We start from the raw sequence: 22890 nt of genomic DNA on the forward strand, positions 1-22890 counted from the left end.
AATTACGTTTCCTTTATTGATGACTCACATGTGAGTTTCTTTTCTACTATGGGAGGTACACTGGCCTTGGATGTTATGTGAGTTACTAGTGCTTTGACTTCTTTTAGGCTATCCTACGATGGCCTTTTAGATTTTTGACTGTGGATACTTCCTTGTGAGCATTATCTTTGATAGTGACAGTGATCAATGATGGCTCAGACAACTCCATTTCATATGTAGATGGGGATATTCAATGAGATTTCAATCGAGCCCCTTACTGACACATGCTTTTGGGGCTCTTGTTTGCCCTTCATTGCTCTTTGTTAGTGGCACACTGCTTTATTTTATCTTGTGCACTTTAATGATTTTGATTCTGAGGTTCTTTATTCCTAGAACTTTCTTTTTTCAACTGCCGTGACTCTAGTCCATTGACCTACTTTTGGTCATTTGTGGACATTAATATAATTTCTTTCTTTCTCATTTGATCAATCACTATGCAATCGTTTTCTGATGTACAGTGCTATTTAGCTGACCACCGTTACAAGTACATTGACAAATGGTCAGTTTCAGTACAACAGTATGTCATATGTCTCTGTACTACTGAATCAAGCAGCCTGCACGGGCAAGGTGGTTTCATACTAATTATCATACCATATGACCGTTCTTCTAATTGAGCATTAATTCATTTTTGCTTTATGTTTCCTCTTTCAAATGCATTACAAATCAAGAGATATTGGAAATTGACAAAATTATTATAATTCATTGAAGTAAAAAATTAAAATCAATTTTATGCACTCCATTGTTTTTTAAGATAATTGGAAAAGAGCACACTTATTGGAAAAGAACACACTTTTTGATGAACATGTTATTTGTTTTGGGCATTACATATTAAAGATTAGTCTGGTACAGGAAAATTTTCTCCCATTCGTCTAATTCACATCACCAAGAGTTTATAATTTTTGGAATAGTTGTCCGTAAGGCATCCAAGTTAGAGTTAGTAGGAGTATCAAAGACAGATGCCTCCAAGAGCAGGAGTAAGCAATGGAGAGCAAAGTTTTTGATCTCCAACATTTTTCATTATGTGAGTCAAACTGAACAGCTTAAAAGTGTGACACCTCTAGCCATTCTACTGCTTTTCAAAACTTAAATCACCTCAATGGCTTATTTGTTTGTAGAAACTAATAACTTAGGTGATAAATGGAGAAAGAAAAATCTTGTAAGAAGAAAATATTTGTCTTTATGTTTGGGCTCTGGCTTTCTTAGTGGCTAGAGAGATCATCATCCAATTCAATCAATTAAAGTTCATTAACTTGTGAAAACAATCACATGCTTGTAAGTTGCTTTGGCAAACACAACAGAGGAAGCAGACAATTTTGAGATGCTCTTGCCATTAACATGTTTTCTTCAATTGATCAAACATGTACCTTAGGGTAAAATCTATTATTGATTTTCTAAATGGAAGCTTCTCTTTATTGATGTACAGTGGGTGGACTTATGGGCTATGTAAAAAGTGGGAGCTCTAAATCCCTTATATCAGGAGGATTGTCAGCATTGGTGCTTTACTTTGTGCATACTCAACTTCCTACAAACCCAGTATTAGCATCGTCAGTTGGGCTTGGTAAGTGTTGCCATGGTACCTCTTTGTTTTGGCTTGATGCTTTTGTTGAATTTTATCTTGGACATTGTCATCCTTATACACCCACACACAATTTGACATTAATATTGCTTTTACACAGACATGCTTGTCTGAATGAGATTTTATAGGGATTTAATAGTGTTTGTCATTTTTGGCTGGGAGTTGCTATATCGGTCAGTGTAAGGAGATTGATAAGTTCTCCAGAAAGTTCCTCTTTGAGACTAAGACAAGTGTTTCATTTCAGGGATCTCAGCTGCTCTTTTGTTTGTAATGGGGTCACGTTTTAAGAAATCTGGGAAGATTTTTCCTGCAGGTGTAGTATCTTTGGTCTCTTTGATCATGACTGGTGGTTACGCTCATGGCATTCTACGCAGTTCCCATGCATAGGGTAGTTACAGAGACTTAAAGATCGAATGTTGCTTTTGTTGATTGTTTAATCATAAATCACTCTATATTTTGTCTCTTGTATATTTGGATCCCCCAAATTCTTGGTTAAGTCATTCTTTGGAACTTTACATGCAGTAAACTAGAGGCCAAACGTATGGCAGTTAGTCAAAATGGTTGCAGTCATCAATACTTTGCTGGCCATTTAAACTGTCGTTGTTCATCGTATATTGTCTCTTAATAAATCATTGGTTTTGATGTCTAATGTCTTGACTGTTCTTAGGTTGCTTCTTGATGTATCCACAATGGTGCGTGTAATTTTCTTTCTTATTTCAGGTTGAGAGTAGAATTTAAAATTTTTTACGTTCCCCTGTTTTACAATTTTATTCTGCTGAATTGCTATCAGTTTTAGGTTGCTTCTTGATGTATCCACAATGGTGCGTTTAATTTTCTTTCTTATTTCAGGTTGAGAGTAGAATTTAAATTTTTTTACGTTCCCCTGTTTTACAATTTTATTCTGCTGAATTGCTATCAGTTTTATTTATTTATTCTCAATTATCACATGTTCTGAGTAGTATGCTGGCCAACTTGTGTATTAAGCAGTCTTAAGATACCTGCATATTGGGCAGCTCATGGGTTAAAAGCAGTTACTTGGAGATATGGGTACAAGGTTATAGGTGTAGACATCATTTTAAAACAGAATACACCGAAATGCATTTTGAAGATATATATAAGAAAGTTATGGCTATGTTACATAGACATGCTCATGGAAAGATATATAAATAAAGTTATGGCTATGTTATATAAAGGTGTTCATTAGAAGATACAGGCATAGTTAATGGAACCCCACTCCTAAACTAGAGTTAACTAGTGACTGGTAAAATCATGACATGTTATTTTTACCATAAATGGATGTGAAATGCATTCCAAAATGGGAGTCATCCATTGTATTATACACCTGTTGATTCCTCAAGGTATTTTTTCGATCGAAAACTAGCCTTTCCTCAAATCAGGCAAAACTATTTTGTACCAAAGTTCGGAAGCATTGTTTCCAACTTATGGGGATTTGTGGTTCATTGCGATATTATATGACCATTTCATAAGATTCACCCAGAACTTTGAACCCGAACTCAAGTGCTGGGATATGCCACAACTAGGGAGTTGGGTGCTGTAGTTTATGTTGGTCCCTTTGAGGCTCCGTATTGAAATTGTTGTTGTCATATTTAGAACCTGAATACTTCTCTTGAGCTCATCCATTTGAAAGTGGGCTTCGATATATTTTGCGAAAATGCCACCCCCCTCGCCCACTCTGCCCTCTTTAAATATTGACGTTTTCCACTACATTTTACCCAGGACAAATATTAAACAGTAATGAAAACCTAATATTATTGGAATTATATGTTTACAATCAAAATAAATATAAATAAATATGATACTTAGCTTGAAATCTGATGATGTAAATGTGTCGTGACAGATGCTGAAACTGAGTCAAGAAGGTGCTGGAGCCTCGAGATTTAGGGGTCTCGAGGCTCCAACCAAAAGGGAGAAAGCAAGGCAAACAAGGAACTCAAGATCCCGAGGTTCCCCAAACAAAATGAAGAAAAAGACCTCGGGGTTTTGGGATCCCGGAGTTTTGGGTTCTCAAAAGCCCAAGAGCTAACAAAACTCAAATACCCGGAACACGAAGTTCCAAAGCTAGAGACAACAAAACAAGAACTGGAAACTCGGGATCCTAGGGTTCTGAAGCTTAAAACTCCAAAACTTAGGAACCCGAAATTTCGAAACAAAACTAAAGAACAAGGGAAACAAGGAAAAACAACAGAAGAAAAGGACAAAAATGGGGGACCCACATTTTACTAAGTAGAAATGGAGGGGGGGGAGCGAGTATACAGGGCATAACACCTACAACAATCCTGGAAGCAAAGAAGCTATTATTGTAGATCCAAGTAGACATCCAACAACTTCAATTGGCAAAAACTCAATGGAACAATAATTTTGAAAACCTAAAGGAGATATACAAAGATATTCTTCCAACGCCACAAAATTGACTCGATCAATGTTTTGAAAAGGTGGATGATGTTGGCAATAATTTGATGAACAATCAAACACAGTCCAAGAGATCCTACCACATCTTACCAAAAGGAACCCGCAAAGCATAATATTGGAAAGATAGCATTTAGGATACATATAATATATATGAGTTGAGCCATATCCCATCCCTTGAATATAAGTATATTGAAAGATATAAATGACATAAGAGAGATGTATGTATAAGGATATAAGATATATGTAGAAGATCAGAGGATATATGAATATATGAGAAGATCTAGAAGAGTATAGAGGAAGATATGATGTATATGATGCACTGAAATGATGTAAATAATACAAATATTTCTAAGTTCTATATATGATATGTTATGTGATGTCTTTATATTTTGTTAAGTAGATTAATCTCCTATCTAATCCTTGTTCGCTTGGTATGACTAAGTCCGAGGTATAAACTACAACACTCAAAAAAGTACTTGGGGCTCAAAACTTCAATCTATGTTCCCAGATTTCTTGCTAACAACTGCCTAGGCTAGAGGGAAAGTTTTGGAGTCAAAACATATGTCCTTACACATTCGTAGGAGGCAAATCAAAGGATGGGACGTTTGGAATGAACAATCATTTTTGGGTGCCAAATTTGATGCATAAGACCTTACAACTCTATAACTTAAGCTCCTTAAATGTGGAAAATGGGTAGAACTGTAGACCATAGAGTTATACTACAAGTACAAGAACCCAAGAAAGAACAAGATGGAGCACACAAAGGTTGTTCACATGGACAAAGGTGCTATCATATTAGAGGCAAAGAGGAGCATGGAAATGTGATAATTAGTAATCTTGTTTTAAAGATGATGCATACTTCACCTCTTTTCTTAGTGGAGTTTTTCCCCACAAAAGTTTCTCCACGTGAATCCTACGTCATGTGATGGTTTTATGTTGTTGATTTGTGTCTCTTTGCTACTATCTTATGGTGATTTTATTTATTTATTTATTTATTACTATTATAAACCCACATAAGGTGGTGGTGTTAAACATGTTGGCTAGTTTTTAGCATCATAAAAAAGATAATCATGATAATTCCACATTAAGGCTAATTTTATATCTTGTATTAGATTTTTCATATTGTAATAGTATAAGCTTGGTATCTACTGTGTGAGTGTAAATAAATTGAATGCAAAATGAATATAAATGCAAAAAAGGAACACACACACACACACACACACACACACATATTGTGTATGTGTGTTCCATTAAGTTAACAAATACCATCACTTTTCTAATAGAATGCTATAAATAGTCTAAAAATTAGTTTGAATAAAAGATATCCACAAGCATGTGTGTGCAGCGTCGTAAATTGTCACCAAGTCAATTCATAACTCATGTTTGTGCCCCTGCTTTAGCATGTCCCCTCATCTCCTATCTAGGTCCACTTTCTGCCCAATCTCTAGTTCCGATGCCATTTACACCCACTAATGAACTTCCTAGAGGGGTGTCCTCCCTAGGGCTTAATTATGGTCCCTTTCTAAGAAGGACCAAGGTGCCCACGCCCCGGTCCCTCTTAGTTGGGGCCAATTTTGAAATGGGGGCAAGGGTCCTATCTCTCCAACGAGAATTCAATTTTGTGGCTCCGCATAACCATTGGAGTTCGGCCTAATCGTAAATGACCTAGGTACCCCTATATAAAGACATTTGATCAACCTAATTTCATCTATTGAATTCAATCAAGCAATCATTTTTTTGCATCCATGAAGCGTTTATCATCAAGCATTTTTAGAGATCTTCAAAGTTGCATATTCTTCATTCAACCATTGTGGAGCAAAATTACATCATTCATACACAAGCATGTGTGTGATACTAGGGTTTTGTCATGTTAATGTCATTTCATACAACACGTGATTACATTCAAGAAGCAAAGCATTATCGTTATCAACTATTGCAGATTTGAGGTATACCTTTCTATTATTTATTTCAATATTTGCGTTATTTCATTCAAGGTTATTCCTAAACCAAAGTTGGACTTAGGCAAACCCCTATTCCCAACAGGTAGGAAACAGATACATAGATAATTTCCAGGATCAACATTATTTGTAGAGACAAACATGTTCCCTTTTGGACGACGGAAAGTTTGGTGGACTAGAGCGACCGACAATTCAAGTCAACCTTTTGGGAACATATCCCAACATTCATATATTGCTCAAATCCATATTCGTGACTCCGTTTGACAACTATAAGTCATTGTTTATGCATAATTGCTTCAATTTACACACATTTACCTTAATTTCAGCATTCTCAAAAAATTCAAATCAAATCAACTTAAGGGAAAGAAGAGCCTCATCAAAAGGACCTGGAATTGGATTAGAGTCTAGATCTATTAGGTTTAGATCTGTCAAATTCCTATCTTCCCCTAATGTAACTGGTCCCTAAGCAAAATTAGCGATTTTATTACAATATATATTGCGTCTGGCTATTTACATGTGTGCATAAATACACACACATATTTACTAAATATCCCCATATATATAAACACATACATATGTGTATGTATGCATATGTAGATACATGTATATTAAATCTGATATGTATATATGCATGCACATATATGTATGTGTACATACCCATATATGTGTTTATGTGTTCACTCTTATAGTATATAAAAGAGCCCATATAAACACATAGTATATGTACGGGTGTGAATTTATGTGGATATTACGTGTGTGCATACATATACATACATATGCATGTGTGTATGCTTATATATAATAAGTATATATGTTTACATTATCTAGACATATAAAGTAGCTGCTTCAGCTTTAGCCACTAGAATTTTTGATATTACCATTTGTCTGTATATATATACACATATGTATGTGCGTATATGTATATATACATAAATATACAAATTTATTATGCTTTTTACAAAGAAATAAAAAACAATCTTTTTAAATAGTCACTTTAGATCTCTACTTGATCACAAAGTTAACACAATGAATTAGTGATGCGATAAAATTGAGTTCAAATCCATGTTAAAGGGATTAGTTTTGTTAATAAGAAGGTTTATAACATTATTCCTTAAATTGATTATGATCTTCGAAGGATCACCCTCAACTTTGCAAAGCTTAATGTTTAAAAGAATTGTTCCTGGTCTTGTCGATTGGTCTAGTATGCATGTATTTTGAGCATAAAGCATTACTTAATCATTTAGCCTAACTCTATAAACCAGGGTTGAAAAATCTCATAAAAATGGTTGGATGAAGAATATGCAACCTTGATGATCTCTAAAAATGCTTGATGATAAACGCTTCATGGATGCAAAAAAATGATTGCTTGATTGAATTCAATAGATGAAATTAGGTTGATCAAATCCCAGTAGTCCATGAAGGAGAATCACGAGGTTTGGGTTAGTAGAAGCTACTACATTTCCTCGGGTAGTTCAATCTCTTGAGTTGATTGTAGCAATTGTGCAATAATACAACAAAGAAAACCAGAAAGTGCATGGACACGAAGGGGAATGTTATTGTGGATCTTTCATTTGACATGCTGGCCTTAACCTTTAAAATTCCACAATATGAGCAAGTATTACAGACCACCAAGGAAGAAGCTATAAAGGAATTTAATAAGGATGTAGGAAAGAAGGAGGACCATATCAATGATACATGGTTCAAGGAACCAAGAAAAACAGGTTTGAAAGCAACATATAACATTCAAAGGATAGATTTCATGAATGCTCCTTGTGACTTGATCATCATGCTATGTAGAACTTTTGGAAAAAAAGATTCCAAGAATTATCGTGTGTGTATGTATCATTATATATTCACTATTTTTAAAGGGGAGAATTATTTTTATTGGGCACAAATAATTTATGATAACACGCATGAACAAATTTGCAATGTGATTGAAACAAAAAAATTCTTTGACTTCATATGTGGTATGGACGGTAGGAAGGAGTGGTGTATACCTAGGTATGAACACTTGGGGCAAATTGGGGGAAGATGTTAATGACAAGAGAGTATGGGAATATTACACCCAATTGCCCTTCCGTGTGGCCAAAGATCATTTCAAAAGGACCAATGATGCTTTCATATTTGTTGTCATATGCATATTAATTGGTGATGTTGTATACCGACTGTCTCCCGAGGCCATGAAGTTAGTAGAGACTTGGGGAACTTGGTTCATTTAGAACCAAAGGTCTACATACCTCAAGTTAAGTGGATTTTTGGGCAATCCTTTCCTCCTTCCCGCTATTGTAGCAACAAGATCATCTTTCTTGAATTTTTTAGGCAGATTGTATATGTGTAGGCTTTGCTGACGCAAAAGCATAAAACTAGGGTAAATTTTATGTATGCTCTCAAGCATTATGTGTGCGATAACTTGCATACTGCCAAAACAACGGTTCATGAGCTTCATTATTTAAATATTAAGGAGTCTGATTATGCTCAGGAGTATTACGAGCCATTTAACAAGTTGAAGTGCATGATGCCAGTTACTTACAAAGGACATAAACCTACCTTAGAAGACTTTTGGGCCGGATTGCAGGATAGCTTGGATGCAAGAAAGAAAAGGTATTGTAGATTAAGTGCTCATCAAATGAGAACTTTTGAGGTAGAAACCAATATATCGAAGGATTTTAAGGATGAAGGGATTGTCCTAGACCCACTCTACGAAGAGCACAAGGTAGACGAAAGACCTCTTTCTCCTATAAGGTGGTCAGAGCCCGAAAAAGTAAAAATTGATGATGTCTTTGAGGAGGTAGTCAAAAGGAGTAGAACGTGGATAGGGCTTAGACTTCAAGGACGTATCTCAAAAGAAAAACAGAAAAATAAAGCTACTGGCAATCCACAATCAAAAGCTACTCAAGAGTACGTGAGGTATAGAGAAGAGGTAATTCCAGGAAGCGTACTCCATTTGAAGAAGAGACTCCCATGTCTACAAGTGAACTAAAGAAGCAGTTGGATGCAAAAATGAAAGAATCTGAATCTTTTAAGGCAACATCTGAGCAAGGAGTAACTATTGAGTTACCTGCTACCCAACAAGCTTCAATTGCTCCAGTTTTACCTGCTATTGGTACCACCCCAGGGGAAGGAACATCACAAGACCTAGGTAAGGAACAAGCTGCCACATCTTATCAAACCCCTATAATTATAACTAAGCCAACTCATGGACAAGTAACCATCCATAATTTTGATTATGATTCTGAGGAAGATAATGAACCTATCTCATTAATAACCCACAAGAAAAAGGAAACCTCTATGCAAAGATAAGCTACTTCAAGGTAAGGCCAAGAGGAACCAATATTGGTGCAAGTGTCTATGGATGATCAATGAATTCAACCACTTACTGATGAACAAGAGAACCAAACTATCAAACTTATGCAACAACAAGAAAATATGGAAGTTTAAGATGAAGATGAGCGTATGGTCCTTATACCACAGGATCAGGAGGTGCTTCTAAGGAAATTTGAGGAAAGTCGGAGAAAACAACAAGATGAGGCAAGCAAGGAAGCTTTTGAACAGGAAATAGGAGAAAAATTAGAAGAGCTTGCTAAGGAACAACAATAACATGAACAACCCAGTGTGTCACCTTCATTACAATCACAAGAACAACAACAACAATCTAGTCAAAAAGATTCACAACCACCACCACATTAGGAGGATTGTAAGGAGCATCAACAAGAGGAACACCATGATAGAAATGAGGAATACGAGGAAGGAGAGAAAGAACTAGAGCAAGAGCCCACAACCCATGCAATAACAACTCAAATTAACCCACAAGGTGAACAACACGATTCAAACATGCCTTGGTGGTTAAGGGCGAAAAAGAAGATTCAAGCATGCCTCAGTGGTTAAGTTTTAATTTTGAGAAAAAGAGAAAGGTTGTTTTACCAAGCATGACTCTACAAGATGTAGTCATGGAGTCACCAAGAAGGGCTAAGAAAGCAAAACTATTCATCATTTGAGTAGAAGTGAGTTTGGGGAACTCATGGCCAACATAGCAACCCTAGTATCAACAAAAGAGGGTCAAGAACATGTTTCTTCTAGTTATCAAATCTCCTAGGTAAATTTTGGTAAATAGACTAAATGGGGAGAAGTAGCTACTTTGGATTCCGCCACTCCCACCATTAAAACGATGGAAAAGGAGTACAGGTCAAAGCAAGAGGATAAGGCTCAATTGGAACAATATAAACAGTTACTCATGGAGCTATCATGATTATTGGGCTCAAGGTCTGCAGGTACTCAACCTTCTTCTCCAACACCCCCACAACAAGAAGTAAAATCTTTATATGCAATGAGAAAGAAAGCAACCACTGTTGATACTTGGGCTGAAGATTAGTTAAGAAAGGTGAAAATGTTCTTACAAGATACTATGGAGATATATGAGGATGCTCACCTTCTGGAAAATGGATTAATATTTCTTCCAATTCAATGGGAAACCAAGTCTGGTCAATTCACAAAACAAGTTAAAGTGCTAAAGAAGATTAAAAATTTGTGAGAAGATGTAATTAAGAGAGAAGACCTGTTACGCAGTGAAGACTTTAGTGTCTTACAGCGCTGCATTGATATGTTGGAATTCAAGAGAGATATTCTTGATTTGTGTAGAGACAAGGTGTTGGAAGGGCACTCATCTCTCTTTGAGTTATTGAAAGAATATGAAAAGTATGTAGTCAAGGTATTGGGTAAACATGGACCAACAACTATTCAATAGGGTTCACTTAATCCAGAAGAAGCGCTCAAGTTTTGGGGAACATATATTCTAGAGAACTTCTCTTCAAAGGCCAAATTTGATGCTAGTATAATGGAGAGGTACATGTACCTCATTTTGCAATCTTCTCAGGCAACACAAGTGGTGGACAATTTGGTAGATAAAATGGATGAACTAAGAGAGGACCTTAGAGTTTCCAAATTTTGGATTCAACATATTCTATTTCCTCCTCAAGCTTCCATTGAGTGTTACTTGGAAAACTACCAGAACTACAAGAAGAACAAGCAGTAAGCAGGCAAACCACTTCAAGTGCACCTCCAGTTACAACAAATTATGAAAAGCAATTGCAACAAAATATTCAACTGGATAGCAAGTTCAAAAAACAATGTGTTCAACATGTAGACCTCCTCGCACGACCACTACAATCAAGTCTCAGTCATAAAGTTTTGTATACATGAGTTAACTTAGGTGAAGGGGTGGTTACTTGTTAGTCAAGCTGCAATTCCCCCATTTTGTAACTAGGTCCTAGGCATAAGTTATTCCAGATTTGCAAGTTGGAAGGCCTATAAATGTAATAAACTAAGTCATTTGAAGGGTCCAAAAATTGAAGATTGGAGGCCATTAGTTAGAACATTTCTTTTTTACTTTTCAAGTTTGAAGTATTTGTTTATTGTTGAACATTCATAGTATCAGTGCATGTTGATATATCTTTCCAAAATTAATGCAAGTTGTGTCATGGATCGCCTGTTTCATGATTTGTATCATCTGAACTTTTTCAATCAATTTAACATCTTTCATTCTAGATAACACAATTACTTTAAGCGATGTTGTTTCATGAATCACATTATGCATATTAATGATACATGATGATTAAATAGTGTTGCAAGGATTACTTTTTGAATTCATGTTCAAAATTCATCTCTCTACATGTGAAATCGTAGACTTCGTATGTGGGTTGAAAGTTTCATATGATGCTATCTAGTATGTCATTGATAATATTGAGTCATGTGAAGTACTTGTTTCATGATATACAAAGCTTGCTTAGCTGACTATGTTTGCTTTTCTCTTGCAACCTTTTCTTTTGCACTTTGTTTATGTGACATAGGAAGTTCACTCTGCTACCAGCATACCACCTTGACCAAACAAGTCACGTGAATCGTGAGATGTCCTTGCATAGTCGTGACCCAATGAAAGAGACCTTTGGAAGCTAGGAATTTCTGAATCCCTATTTTTCTTCAAGAGAGGCACTGCTTTGTAGTGCTTGCATGTTAGGTGTGTTAAAAGGCCCATCAATAGAAACTGGCGTTAGAAGGAGGGCCACCAAGAAGAGAATCTAAAATCATTGAAGACTTTCCCAGTATGTTGTAACATGGTGCTTCCAAGGAACGATCTTTTTCTGGTATTACATCTAGATTTGGGTTTCAACGACGAGCAAGAGGACATCATTTCTGAATTATATACCCTTGCGTAGAGAAGAGAAGTTATGCTGATTGGATGCGCATGTGTTTCATTCTCCAAGGAGAAGAGTGAAAGGCTGAACACATTGAGAATGTTCTTCGAAGAGAACTTGTTGCGCAAAGAAATCAAGCACCTCAGGCGCCCCCTCCACAACCTCAATAGGATTGAAAGGGTTCAAATTGGAGTGCATATCCTCCTCACTAGAAAGGTTCCAAAGAATCCTTAGAAGTGCATCCAATCCAGTACTTAGAAGTGCATCCAATCCAGTAGGTTTCATAGAGTTAGGACCTGCTAGTAAGAAGAAGAAAAGCAAGGAGAAGGGAGAACCATAAACTCTCTATCCCAACCAATTCATACCCACTAAGAAACCGAGGTCATCGCAAGTCCACAACCTGTTGTTGCCCCCTTTGTTGTACCTAAGTTCCACCACCACCACCCCCTATAGCTTTCTTGAATTAAGCCTAGTCTCCTTTGGGAAATATCCTTGGAGGAATCCACGACTTGCCTAAAAAACCAAACAAGTTTTGTGTAAAATTGGGTTTGGAGGACCCAGAACTTTAGAAGAGCACATTGAAGCTTTCAAGGATGATTTAGTGCGTAATAGTGTCCAACATGAGGAAGTAGCATGTCAATTATTTCCCTACTCGCTAGGATAAAATGGGTATAATTGGTATCTCGCAATGCCTGCTAACTCCATAACCAATTGGAATACACTAGAGGAAGCCTTCATTTCACAATTTAAAGTGTATGTAAACCCTACTACCCTCTATCATCAGTTCGATTCACAAAGGAAACTACCTAATGAACCCTTGACCATCTCCAATACTAAGTTCCAAAGAGCTTACAAGAGGCTGAAGTACTCATACTGGATCAATCATGATGTAGCCATTGAAGCATATTTTCGTGCTATTGACCCATGGATTGCCATGTTCATCAAACATACTGTCCAACAACAAGATAGGAATACATTGGCTAAGGTGTATGCTTTAGCCTTGAAGATGAATGAGGAGTTAAATAAAATCCCAGGAGGAATTGGTCATAGCCTCCCTTTGGGCCTCACTTATAGGCCCTACGACTAATTGTTTGGGCCCAATCCATCAACAACACTAGGAGCTCCCACAATGAATCCAATCCCCTTATATGGACCACTACAACAGGCGTGCGAACCAACAACCCACTATGCATACTTTGCCATGGTACAACACCCGACAGACACAAGTGAATGACCAAGCTTATGACATGACTTATCAGCAAGGGATAAGTGTTGGTGTAATTATTTATTCATGTTGGATGTTATTACACCTTACTTAAGTTTACTTAGAATAATGCATTTCATAGTAGTTTGGGTATGAGACACTTGGGTGTTTGTGCCACATTGGGATAGTGTGTGTAGGAGAATTCCACCTTTTATGGTGTGTTCTTGTTACTACTCTATCATATCCACTTATTGTGGAGTGATAATTCCACCTTCAGTGAGTGATCCACCTCATGTGGAATATTTTATTGTTTCTCCTACCTACCACCTATTTCCTACCTACCCTTGTTTCTTATTGAGCCACATGTCATGTTTGTGTGCTCACATATCCATATAGCCTTGCCTATAAATGCAGGCTCTTATTCATTGTATGAACAACTATTTTTTTATCTATTGATGAGAATACATTTTATTTTTGTCCTATATTTTGTCTCTCTATTGTACTTTTCATTGAGCTCTTGATCTTGACAAAATCTCACATGGTATCAGAGCCAATAGAGCATCATTGATTCGTTTTTGAGAGGCATTATTGCGGCGTCGAGAGGTAGATCTGAGGAGCAACATCTTTTGGAGGTGTCCTAGACCAGATCCAACCTCGCCATTGAGTCCGGGTGGCCGTTTCCATGAATTTTGACTATAAATTCGCCTATATCGAGTGAAAGTCAATTTTGGGGCTTGGAGGAAAAAATCAGCATATTACATTGTACGATTCGGATTTTCGACTATATATATATATAAATAAATTTTTTTTGCGAATTTTTTTTCAAATTCCATAATTATTGATTTTCGTAGTTTTTAATAAATATTTGAAAAGTTTTTAAAAATCAAAATAATTTTTTTTTTTTTTTCGGGGGGTCCGCAGACGACCCTGCCCCTTTGTACCCTACACCTGTGTGCTTTTGCAAGGCCGTATGTCCCTTTGCTTCCGGCGACCACGATCGCTCCCCGCCGCTGCCCTCCAGCCGGCTTGTACCTCACCGCCGCTGTCTGCGGCTCCGTGCATCCTCCCGCTCGGTAGCTCTCCTCCCAATCTTCATGCTCTGCTCTCCCGATCGAGTTCTCCCCGCCGGATCTCCTCCCGGCCACCCTCCAGGTCTTCTCCTGTTCGTTGCTGCACCATCTACCGAGCACTGGTCCTTCCGCCGTCGGTCTAAGTACCGACCGCTGTGCAAGTTCACCCGTCGCCTTGCAGGTTCTCCGACCGCTGCCATTGCAAGCTACTGGCGCCGCCCGTCTGCTGCAACTCCAACAACTCTCGACCTCCTGGCTCCCGACCAGCTCGTTCGAGACTTCTGCTGCCACTTCCCTTCGCCACATCACCTCAGCGGCCACATCAACACACACGTAGGTTCCACTGTCAGAAGTACAGTGTGCCCTGTCAACAGACAGATCAGCTTGACACCTGTTCGCCACATCAACACTATACGGATCCCGGTCACTGCCACATCATCATAGTATAGACAACCAAACAAAATTGCTGATGTTATCACAGGCAGGGAGGCGAAGTTTTGGTGATGGCCATACGATCGTCAAATTTAACCTTGTGTTTTGCGGACGTCATCATTTTCAAAAATTTATTGACCCCCTCCTGTTGAGCTTTTCAATTTTGCAGTTCAACTTTGGAAGGCCATATCTTGCTCATTTTTGCTCCTTTTTTGGTTCAATTTTTTTTGAAATGCATTAATTTTTCATTTAATTTCTCGTGGTGGAATTATTTTTTGATTTTGATGGATAAATTTTTTAGAAATCACAGTTTTTGGTGACTGTACCTATCTAATCCTCGTTTTTGTAACTTCTGAGACTCCATTCGGGCTCATACGAACTCCTTTTTAGGTGCCTTTTTTTTTAAAGTGCATATTTTTTTGTCTACTCTCATAATATGATATCAGTTTGCAATGATTTTGGGTAGAAATTGTACTTTCAACATATGGTTTTTTTGGCCAATTTGGCACTTGTATTGCATAGATCTATCTTTCTGGTCTTTTGACTTGTAGTTCTCAGCCTATTGGGGAAGTTCTAATACAAAATTAGAAGTCCACCTTGCCATTGTTTGCAAGTGGCCTATTGTACACAGACTACAATTAAATTGCCAAAATCATCATTTTTTTTTTTTTTTTTTTGGGTGGGGGGTGGTTACTCCTAAGTTTCCTCTCTTAACTCCTCATAATTATGCTACTTGGAAAATTGATGCATGAAGTAAACTTATGGAAAAAGGACTAACTCATTATATTGATGAAACTATTGTTGCTCCTGCTGATCCTAAGGCTGATCTTGTTGGTCACTTGGATTGGCTCACTAAAAATATCATGGCAATTGGTACCTTAAGAAAGTATGTATCAAAGGATCTCATTTTTCATATTGAGAAATGTACTTTAATCAAGGATGCTTGGGAAAAATTTCAAGACTTGTATGGTCAAGTTGATGAGATTAGAGGATATCGGATTGATAGTGATCTCACCATGTTAGATCCCAAGAACTTTGATACTATACAAGATTATGTCACTAAGACAAAATAGTTGAGGGCACAACTCAAAGATTGTGGCTTTGATGAAAATGATACTCAATTGATCTTCAACTTGATGGGCAAGCTTCCACAAGAATATGCAACATTTGTTTCTATTTTCCAAACCCATAAGATGACAATGGGTTCAAGCTACACAATGCCTACATTTGATGCTTTTGCCGATATGTTGATGATGGAACAAACTAAGTTGATAAGCATGGGAATTCTTAAGGATTTTAAGTCTCAAGCATTAGTGGCAAATCAAGGGAACAAAGGAAATCAAGGAAAGGACAACTCAAACAAGAAGAAATGGCAATCAAAGCCTAAGGACAAAGCATCACCTTCTCCACAACAAGGAGATTCAACCTCTTTCAAGAGGGACAATCCACCTAAGAGGGAGAGACCTACTTGTACCTATTGTAAAAAGTTTGGTGATGGGGAGCGTCGTTGCCATTCTAAGAAGATTGATGAGCTCCCACACATCCTCAAAAAGCACAACATTGATTTGCCTAATGCCTACAAGAAGGATGATTCATCAACTTTCACTTCCACACATTGAAAAGGGAAAGGGCAAGCATTCATGGCTTCTACAAGAGGGAAGACTCACTCTCTTGGGACAAGACAAGGAAAAGCTCTTTGTGCTACTACAAGTCATGATTTAGGGAGATGGCTTCTAGATTCAGGGGCTTCTCATCATATGACATCTTCGCAATCTATGTTCTCTACATTTGAGCCTTGCACCATGCCGCAGATTTTGATGGGCAATCATACATACATGGATGTGATTGGGAAAGGATCTATTGACATTGATGATAACTCCTTCAATGATGTGTTGTGTGTACCCCATTTGACAAACAATCTCCTTTCCATCTATCAAATCACACATGGAGCAACTACGAGAATTGTGGAGTTTACACTTGAGTCAGTTTTCATTAGAGACCTGGAGACTAGAGCTATCATTGTGACTAGGGTGGCTGATCATACATCTCAGTTATACTCCTTTTCAGATTTTGTTGATGAGGATGATTTCACATATGATGATTCTACACATGATGATCACACTTATTGTGATGATTCAGATTTTGAGGAGAACTTTGGGTACTTGAACTTGGGGATTCTCACATGTGACCTCATTCTTGAGCCTTGTGTTTCATCTCCTCATATTTATATCACATCACCTATTGCACCTGATGATGCAGATAGTGCGAGAATTTTGCCTTCTTGTGATTCAGTGCAGCAAGATATATCTTGTCTTCTAGCTTCAGTTTCATGGGATAACTACTTGACAGACATTGCAGGTTTGTTTGTGGAATCCTACATTGCAGATTTGGGAGACATCATTGATGATATTCATCTTCTCTTTGATGAAGATGATCCTTCTTCGATTGTTACGAGGGAACACTCTGACCCTCTTGTTCATTTTTTACATGATCATTCTTTCGAGGTTGACATGATTGTGGATACTTATGTACAATAGTTGGAGGAGGTCTCTTTATGTTTTGAGGAGACATGTAAGTCTTTGGATATTGTTCTACTTTCATCTCCACTAGATCTTGGAGTACCTTTTTCAGCAGTGTGGAGCAGTTTACCACCTTTGGAGGGGGTATCTTTCAGCATTGACATGGGGACACTTGAGCAGTTTTCAGAGACTTAATTCATCACGAGTTTTTTTCACACATCTTCCCTTCATGATTGGGGAGACTTCATGGATACGCCTTTGGTTTTGTTTCTTCCTAAGGGGAGGAACGTTGTTCGATGTTCATGGAGTAGTTTCTTCATACATCATCGAACTTCTATCATTGATGCAGATTTTACATTGAGGGGGGTTTCATGGTCTCTTCTTCTCTCTTATTCATCATTGAGAGCATTGTGTGCTTTCATCATCTCTCTTTTGGGGGGGAGTTTTTTCCCATGTGCTTTTTCTCTCTTTCTTCGCTTTATGGGAGATTGCATTGCATTTGTACATGGGTACCTAACATGGCCTCGTAGCCGAGACCCATCTTGCATTGCTTAGTCACATTGTAGACTTAAGTGCATTCCCCTAAGTTGCACTTAAGGGGGGGGTGTTGGAGTAATTATTTATTCATGTTGGATATTATTACACCTTACTTAAGTTTACTTAGAATAGTGCAATTCAGAGTAGTTTGGGTATGAGACACTTGGGTGTTTGTGCCACATTGGGATAGTGCGTGTAGCAGAATTCCACCTTTTATGGTGTGATCTTGTTACTACTCTATCATATCCACTTATCATGGAGTGATAATTCCACCTTCGGCGGGTGATCCACCTCATGTGGAACATTTTATTGTTTCTCCTACCTACCACACCTATTTCCTACCTACCCTTGTTTCTTATTGAGCCACATGTCATGTTTGTGTGCTCACATATGCATATAGCCTTGCCTATATATGCAGGCTCTTATTCATTGTATGAACAACTATTTTTTTTTATCTATTGATGAGAATACAATTTATTCTTGTCCTATATTTTGTCTCTCTATTGTACTTTTCATTGAGCTCTTGATCTTGGCAAAATCTCACAATAAGTAATGCAGTTTTGGCTAACCAAATACTTGGAGCTTCTTCAGTGGACCAAACCAATAATCTTTTAGCTAAAGTAGAGGCTTTGAAGAAGATGATATCTCAAGTCACCATGGAATTGGGGCAGCTTAAAGTGAATCCCCCATTAGGGAAAAATCAATCTCAGTTCTACAACAACCAGAGGACCTACCAAAACCAAGGCCAAAATCAAAGATACAATTAAAAGCCTTTCAACCGACCATGGAATAGCGACCCAAATTACAACGAAGTGCCTCATGACCATCTAGATGTGTGTGACAACTCTAACCAAGTTGAGAATGTGAACTTAGTTGATATGAACCTGATGAACAATAGGTGTAGACTCCACGACACTGCATGAAAGTTTGAAGTGGATTGCACCTAAATGGAAAAAGGTCATAAGGATAACTCAAGTTGATGCACAACCTAAGGGGCAAGGTGACATCACTAAGCCCAAAAATGTCAACAATGTTATGTTAGTAGATACCTTTCTCTTCCGAGAGGAGGGAGAAGCTGAGCGATAACCACCAGTGTATGACGCTCAAGTTTTTCAAAATTCCAGGAACACTTATAACCCGAGGAGTCAAGATAAAGCATCTCTAATGACTCCAACACCTCCTAAAGATGGACAGGTACCTATGGATCCCAATGCAAGCAATAATCCTCGACCTCCTCAAGGCCCTCAAGTGTCACGCGCCAAGACAAGCCAAAATAGAGAGTTTGTTAACAAGCGTCCTTATGCTGTCACTAGAGAGATGGAGAACACTACTATTACTATGTCATTGATGGATGACCTATTGTATTGCCCAAAGTAGAAGGAGGCACTCCTCAAGAAGCTTGATTAGTTGGAATCTCAAGCCAGTGAAGTCAAGATGGCTATGATTGAAGATGCCAATACTGTCTTTCACCTCGATAAAACATAGAACTACTATTTGTACTCAACATCAAGATTTTTGGTAAGAACCTGCAAAAATTCTTAGTGGATTCAGGGGCTTCCGGCAATATCATGCCCCATTCAATATGTCAAAAATTGGGATTGAACCCCATTGGCACCAATAGTAAGGTTATACAATTGGACATGATTGAAGTCAATATGATTGGGGAATTGAAAGACGTATACATACAATTAATTGTTGATCCGTGGATCTGTCGGTATATAGAAATCTAGGTGGTTGACATTTACAGAGTTTATGGTATGTTGTTAAGAAAGGATTGGTCTAAAACATTGGGAGGCCACTTTTCCATGTGCTTCACGTATCTGTGGCTCGCATGGAAGGGTGCAAGTAATCAGAGTAGGATTGATAGTGAGCCAAGGCTCAAGAAGATGATTACTATTAATGGTGCAAATAATGAAGTGGCCTACCTCGAAGTTAGCCCAAGAGTATATAAGTTTAATGAATTTTTGACTCTCACACCAACATCTGCTGCATAACATCTTCAGGTAAATGAATCAAAATAGCTAACCAGGGCTAAGAAGTTCACTGTTAGGATGCGACAAGGGATGTAAATCTTAAGAGATAATCTTTGTCGTGAAGATCTACTATTGTCAAGGTGGTGCAAGATACACCATCAAGAACATTAAGAGGTGTCTTGTATTACTTGCAGGAATGAAATTACCAAGCTCATGGGACTTGACATAGATGGGGATACCGATTACGATACTAATTTTGAAGAGTAGGGAGTAGTAATCGATTCAAATGAATAAATTCCTCATGAAAAGATTAGTGATGCTAAAGATGATGATCATGTCCATGTGATAGAAAATTTAGCACCAATTGGGGAGCCCATTACCCCTCCTCTGATTGAGGATTCACCAACGGTCCAAGGTCAAGAGATCAATGTACCAGAATCTCCCGTACCTGCAATGCCCAAAACAAAGAAGGAAAACCAAAAGAGTGATGTATGGTTGCTGAAATTTGATGGATCCAAATCTAAACAGGGTAGTGGAGTGGGGGTAGAGTTGACTAATCCAAAGGGTAAAGAATTCCTAGCCTCCTACCGATTTCAATTCTCTTGCAGAAACAATGTTGCAAAATACGCTGCCTTGATTAGAGGGTTGTTGTTATCTCTTAAAAAGGATGTCAAGTTATTAAAAGTGCAAGGAGATTTAGAGCTCGCCGTTAAACAAATAAGGAGCCAATACACCATTCATGACAAGAGGCTGGCAACCTATAGGAACTAAGTTTGGAGTCTTATTGAAGACTTTGATGCATTCAACATTTAGCTAGTGCTCCGAATCAAGAATTCTATACCAGATGCACTAGTCATAGCAGCAAGTACCCTAGAACTAGTCAATGAATCCTCGTTGAAGAGATTCTCAGTTGAACTAGTTCCCACTCCAGTAGTACTTGATAACATCATGCACTTCCAATTTTTTGAAGACTATAGACATGTCCTTGTTTTCTTAGCAAACTCAAGTGCTTTTGAGGATCAAACCATTGACAAAGATGACATAGAGGATTCAAATGGAAGGGAAGAAGACGAGGATATTCTAAATCTTCCTACCAATGTCATCCCAAAGGGTATGGTAACTTTGGAGTGACTTTTTGATTCTGACCCAAGAAGGAAAGAAAAATTAACCATTGATTTAGAAGTAGGGAAATATGAACCAGTCAATATTGGTTAGGAAGGTCAGGAGAAGATTGTGTTCATTGGTAAAGTCTGTACCCTAGCCAGAAAGGAAAAGATTATAAATATTTTGAAGGAATATATTGATGTTATAGATTGGGGATAGGAGGATCTAAAGATCTTTGACACTTCATTTACTACCCACACCATAGTTGAGGCCTAATACAAATCCATTTAGACAAAAGCAACGCCCAATGAATCCTCTCATAGAGCCCTTGATATTCAAAGAGATCCAAAAGTTACTGACTGCTAAGATCATCTTTCCCGTTTGTCACTCAACATGGGTGGCTAACTTGGTTCCAGTCAAGAAGAAGAATAACGAGGTCAAATTGTGCGTGGATTTCCGCAGCTTAAACAATACATCTGAAAATGATAATTACCCATTACCATCTCTTGATGAGGTACTGCAGATAGTGAATGGGTCGCAAATGATGTCCTTTCTTGATGTGTATTCTGGATATAACCAAGTGCTAGTCAATTATGAAGACCAGATGAAGGCAAAATTCACCACCAAGTGGGGCATCTTTGCGTATCGATGAATGTCATTCAATTTAATAAATCTCAGAGCCACCTTTCAAAGAGCGATGGATATATCTTTCAAGGAGTTGATTGGGAAGTGTATTATAATATATATGAATGACCTTACCATATTTTACAAGAAGCGCGAGATCATCCAAACTATTTACTCAAGGTCTTTGAAAGGTGTCGAAAGTTTGGGATTTCCCTCAATCCCAAGAAATATATATTTGGTGTTTGTGAAGGAAAACTGTTAGGTCATGTGATATATGAGAGAGGAATATCCATTGATTTGGATAGAGTGGAAGCATTGTTGAAATTACAAATGCCTTGCAGTAAGAAAGAGATGTGGTCTTTCTTCAGAAAGATCAATTTTGTCAGAAAGTTTATAACTAGGTTTGATGAAATTGTCAAACCCCTCAACGAGATGACAAAGAAGTAGGCCAAGATTGAATGGAGTCCAGAAGCTAGGGAAGCTTTTAATCAAATCAACCAGTCAATTGCTGAGGTGCACGTTTTGACCAACCCCGATTACACTTTGCCATTTTATATTTACTCTTTTGCTTCACTACACTCATGAGAGATGGTGCTTGCACAAAGGAAAGATGGCAATGAGAAGTCAATCACCTTCATGAGTTTTCCATTCAAGAACGTGGAAGAAATGTATTCTACTTTAGAAAAACAAGCATTCACCCTAGTAAGAGTAGTCAAGAAATTCAAGCACTATATCGTCCGAAGTAAAGTATATGCCATTGTTCCTGATCAAGTAGTGAAGACAATATTAATGCAGAGTGAGCTTGATGAACACCAGGAAAAATGGATGTTCATTCTATAGGGATTTGATTTAGAAATGCAGCCTATGAAGTTGGTGAGAGGGCAAGGATTGTATCAAACTCTAGCATCAAATGATCCATATATACAATGCCAACGATACATAATTAATTCATTTACTAAAGACCCATGGTATTGTAACCTGGTTTACATTTTATTGAACAATAAATGCCTTGAGGGATTGAATGCCGCACAGAGGAGAGCTTTGAGAATCAAAAGCGCAAATTGCATGATCATGGATTCAATGCTCTACCACAAAAATTATGAAGGCATTTATCTTAGGTGTTTGGATTGTCATCAAGCTCAGAAGATGATAAAAGAGTTTCATGGAAAATATGGCATTGGCCATGGTTTGACTGATGCTACAATGCATCAAATTCTTAAAGCTAGGTATTATTGG

The 22890-nt window shown here is 37.8% G+C and overlaps 1 protein-coding gene across 1 annotated transcript; it reads left to right on the forward strand.

Moving 5' to 3' along the window:
• The first annotated feature begins 1441 nt into the window (after nucleotides 1-1441).
• LOC131033870 (protein FATTY ACID EXPORT 2, chloroplastic) lies at nucleotides 1442-2264 on the forward strand. Its single transcript, XM_057965165.2, has 2 exons — nucleotides 1442-1597; nucleotides 1860-2264. Exons 1-2 carry the CDS (start codon nucleotides 1474-1476, stop codon nucleotides 2000-2002), a joined length of 267 nt encoding a protein of 88 aa, XP_057821148.1. The 5' UTR covers nucleotides 1442-1473; the 3' UTR covers nucleotides 2003-2264.
• Nucleotides 2265-22890: the final 20626 nt, after the last annotated feature.

This window comes from Cryptomeria japonica, chromosome 2 (assembly GCF_030272615.1).
Source record: "Cryptomeria japonica chromosome 2, Sugi_1.0, whole genome shotgun sequence".
Classification (NCBI taxonomy): Eukaryota; Viridiplantae; Streptophyta; class Pinopsida; order Cupressales; family Cupressaceae; genus Cryptomeria; species Cryptomeria japonica.